The following is a 5,000-nucleotide window of genomic DNA, read 5'->3' as shown; positions in this document are numbered from 1 at the left end:
ATGATAATTATTATTATTATCATTATTATCATTATTATTATTATTATTATTATTATTATCATTATTATTATTATGAGAGTTGATAAGGATGATGAAAATAATGATAATGATAATAATGATTATAATGATAATGATAATGATAATAATAATAACGATACCAATAATAGTAATGATTACGGTGATAAAATACTACTACTACTAATGCTGATAATAATAAGATTTACAATAATAATAATAATAATAACAAAAGCAATAATAATGATAATGATAACAATGATGATAATAATAATAATGATAACAAGAATAATAATGATAGTAATAATAATAATAATAATAATAATAATAATAATAATAATAATAATAATGATAATGATAATGAATTTGAGGATGATGATATTAATGGGAATAATGATAATAATAATATTAATATTTTTTCCTGATCTCGACTTATAATATAAGTAAGCAATCAAACCTCTGATAAGAAAATGTCAAATAAAGGAGGGTCGTTGCGAACTTTTCCTGTTATCTGACATGCTTATGACAGACTGACATAATTAAAGATATGACATTTTTTCCGCGTATACCGATATATTATGTACTACAGCTTAAATGCTTTCCTTCTAGAGCGCCCGTCTAAGTTCACTATCTAGCTAGCTATAACGAAGAGAAACGAAGTGTATGTTGGTTTACTCTTCGCTCCACGAATGAGGTTAGCGACCAAACGTCGGGACAAGGTTAGCTGGCAAGGCCTTTTTACCGCAGCATACAAGGTGGACTTGCTGTTGTCTCTAGGGGACAGCGTGACCGCATCTCCTAGCTCTTAATGATTTGTGTACTGCGATCCCTCTCTGTAATTCGGCATATCATGTTTCCATATGTTCGAGAATCATACAAAGCAACTAGCACATCAGCCGTTGCCAGAGCAGTTAGTTTGGGAAAGTTGTCGGACAACTCGTGGGTAATTTGAGACACTGTGGTTGCCACTTTCGATCATGTGAACTCGGGATCGCTCTAAGCTGCACAGTGATCTCCTCGGCAGAAAATAGATTCATACGAGCGTCATACTACAGATGATGAGGAATAGGTACTCGCTACTTCCGACAGAGAAAGTTATTTATGATAAAGTGGTGAGAATTTATTTATTATGAAACGTTTTTCTTTTCATTTTTAACATATCGTTTGTCCGTGTTTTGCATGACATACATTGCGAGTGTACATAGCTAATCATGAACAGTCTAACGGAAGATTGTGCGATGATACTTGATCTTACTGCATTTCCATTGCGAAAATAACAGATATACACCTTTACGACCGTCCATTATAACGAGGCAAAACAAACAAAAATGCCGTGCGCAGTCAGCTGTAATGGCCAGACACAAATAGGGCAAGGACTTTGAACACCTACTGCCCCGCAGACAAGTTTAGAAAGGCAGGTCTCACTGTAGCAGAGGGCGGCCTGCTTCTCGCTTCAGTTTGAACGTATTTGCACTTTCAGGTTATTATTGATCAGCTTCCGCTATTCGCCGGTACCAGGGCAATGTATAGACAATTATGCACTCCGTTAACTGTATGAGTGTTCCTGGCATTCAGAAGGTCAATTGACTTGAACACCTGTTGGCGGCACACGTGTGGCCAACACATGCGTCCCTTTTGCCTCCAGACCAGACTAAGGCTTGATTTCTCGCTCCCTCTCTCTTCCTTTCCTTGTATTTACAAATAATTGAAATATATATGTGTATATGTATATGTTTATATGTTTGTTTATTTAGATACGTATTTATTTATTCACATATTTATATATGAACATATATATATGAATATATATATATATATATATATATATATATATATATATATATATATATATATGCATATGTATATCAACAAACAGTTCAGTGACATAATGTAGGAAGCTGCACTTGAAGTAGGCGGTAAGAACGTCAAGCAAAGTTCCAGCAAGTCGGACTTAGGATGAACAAGAAAAAGACTAATATCATGTTCAACAGCAGAGTTCGATTCTAAGAGATACATGTACAAGGCGAAGCGCTAGACTTAGTGGACAAGTGTATATACCTAGGGCAACTTATACAGACAAACACATCTAGCGAAGAGGAAATTAAGCGACGCAACAGTCTAGGCTGAGCAAACGAAGATGCTCATTGCCATTATGTTTAAAAAGAGAAGTCTTTAACCAATGCGTCCTCCCAGTTATGACCTATGGATCGGAAACATGGACTACAACCAAATTACTGGAGAGGAAACTAACAAGTGCCCAGAGAAGGATGGAGAGGTTGATGCTGGGAATTAGCCTGAGAGATCGGATGAGGGCGACGTGGATCAGGGAACACAAAAATGGTAGACATACTTGGGAGCATCAAAAAGAAAAAATGGCAATGGGCAGGTCATACATGTCGGACACAGGACGACAGATAGACAAAGAGAGTAAGAGACTGGGCTACAGATAACAAAAGGAGGCCAAGGGCCAGACCAGTGACAAGATGGCGTGACAAAATAACGAAATTTGGATGCCAAGACTGGAAACAAAAAACGTAAGACAGGCAAAGTTTGAAAATATTGGAAGAGGCCTTTGTCCTGCAGTGGATCGATTCAGGCTGCTGCTGCTGAGGATATATATATATATATATATATATATATATATATATATATATATATATATATACATATATATATATATAATTGTGTGTGTGTGTACATATACATACGCACACACACACACACACACACACACACACACACACACATAGACACACACACACACACACACACACATATGTGTGTGTGTGTGTGTGTGTGTGTGTGTGTGTGTGTGTGTGTGTGTGTGTGTGTACGTATTTATATATACATATATATAATATTTAAATATATATATAATATTTAAATATATATATATATATATATATATATATACATATACATATATACATACATACAAACATGATGCATACATATATATATATATATATACATATATATGTATATATATACATATATATGTGTGTGGGTGTGTGTGTGTGTGTGTGTGTGTGTATTCATCTACCTTGTTAGCTAGCTACCTATATGTGTATATATACACACATACATAAAAATCCATAGTGCATACACGCAAATATAACAAAATTGTGAAAATCATTACTCATGCAAATAGAACACCATCAACCCGGAATCTCAACAAGGCATATGTTTAGACTGTTTTTTTTTGTTTTTGTTTTTTTTTACGTTTAGTACATGAAAGTGAAAAAAAAAAAAATCTTATCTTTCCCTTGTATAGATACGCTTTACCTTACACAACTCTCTCTCTGTCGACAGACCCTTCACGGCACCGCCAACAAGGCTTTCCACCCGGATGAGGCGTCGGCAGAACCCCCCTACGCGATGGAAGTTAAGAATGTAAGTTGTTGGGAGGCGATTTCGTGCTTTCTCTTTATATTTCTCTGTCTCTAGTTCTGTTGACATCTCTTTCTCCCTCTCCGCCCTCCTCCCCTTCTCTCTCTCTCCCCTTCTCTCTCTTTCTCTCTCTCTCTCTCTCTCTCTCTCTCTCTCTCTCTCTCTCTCTCTCTCTCTCTCTCTCTCTCTCTCTCTCTCTCTCTCTCTCTCTCTCTTTCTTTCTTTCTTTCTCAAATCTATCTCTTATCTGGCATATTCCTTACATTCTGAACATCATGCTATATGATTCATCTTTTAATTTATTATAGTTGTCAACGGTACAAATTAAAAATAACTTTATAGTGCAAAGTATGTTTTCAAAGTATATATTTATATATAATCAGTAAATTGGCTATTCCACTGATTCCTTTCCGCCCCTTGAGAGTATTTCGGAAATACACACATACCTCTACATCTACTTTCACTTCTACCTCTACTACATTCCCAAAAGCGTCGACCGCAATGTTTACTCAGATGACTAACCATCTCTATTTCCTTTCTCCCCCCCCCCCCCCCGCCTCCCCTTACCCTTCCTCTCGCCCTCACACAGGGAGGCGGCCAGGTGAACCCCGTGTTCGAGGACCCCCCGCCTGACTACCCAGGGAGCACGGACGCCGTGGTTGGGGTAAGTACACGCTTGTCTCGTGCGCGGAAAGAGCTGTTTCGGACACAGCGGGCGGACATCAGATAATGAGAATGCTCAAGCCTTGAATACATTGTAAATAAGACCAGAAAAGGAAGAACAGAAAATGAAACGCATAAATATGGCTTGTATAGCATATTCGTGTTTTTTTCGTCTTCTTCTCTTCGCTGTTTTATTTACAATAAGTTTGGAATTGTGTTCCGTCCTGCCTCTTCCTACACTTTTCTTGACCTCTGGAATATATGGTTTAATTAACTGATAATACTATAGGAACCGAATGCAGACTATGCAGGCAACCATACCATATGCACACTTCCTTGACCGTTATGTAATGATGTGTCCATTAACTGAAGAATTTCGTGAAATAAAAAAAAATAAAAAACGAATCTCTATGCAGTATTGCAATCCCTTTTATCCGATATATTGAGAAAATATGCCAGATTTGCCTCTGACAGCTCATAACACAACTTTGTATATGTATGCACCTGTGGCCTTGAATATTATGTATTTCATATAAATGTTTAGTAACTGTACTGTAACATACGTGATATTCGATTTGTGAATTTGTTAAGATCCCAGGCATGGTCCTTATTCGTATATAGGCAGGTCTTGCCTTCTGCCCATGTGTGTCACGTTCATGATTCTTTCTCACTCTCTCTTTCTCTCTCTCTCTCTCTCTCTCTCTCTCTCTCTCTCTCTCTCTCTCTCTCTCTCTCTCTCTCTCTCTCTCTCTCTCTCTCTCTCTCTCTCTCTCTCTCTCTCTCTCTCTTTCTCCCTCTTTCTCCCTCTTTCTTTCTCTCTTTCTCTCGCTGACTCTTTCCCTCGCTCTCTCTCTCTCTCTAGATCCCTGCCAACCCATTTTTAATTTCTCTTTATATATATATATATATATATATATATATATATATATATA

The 5,000-nt window shown here is 37.1% G+C and overlaps 1 protein-coding gene across 1 annotated transcript in view; it reads left to right on the top strand.

Annotated features, from left to right (window-relative positions):
- The window catches only part of LOC125043282 (sodium-dependent nutrient amino acid transporter 1-like), a 34,838-nt gene that overhangs the window by 6,884 nt on the left and 22,954 nt on the right, over positions 1-5,000 (top strand). The window contains exons 2-3 of the mRNA XM_047639306.1: positions 3,328-3,408; positions 3,995-4,069. Coding sequence (XP_047495262.1) covers positions 3,328-3,408; positions 3,995-4,069 — 156 coding nt within the window. The remainder of the gene's footprint in view (positions 1-3,327; positions 3,409-3,994; positions 4,070-5,000) is intronic.

Source organism: Penaeus chinensis, chromosome 3 (genome assembly GCF_019202785.1).
Source record: "Penaeus chinensis breed Huanghai No. 1 chromosome 3, ASM1920278v2, whole genome shotgun sequence".
In the NCBI taxonomy this organism is placed as follows: domain Eukaryota; kingdom Metazoa; phylum Arthropoda; class Malacostraca; order Decapoda; family Penaeidae; genus Penaeus; species Penaeus chinensis.
Note: the sequence above shows the minus strand (reverse complement) of the source record. Positions and strands in the feature narration are given on the sequence as shown.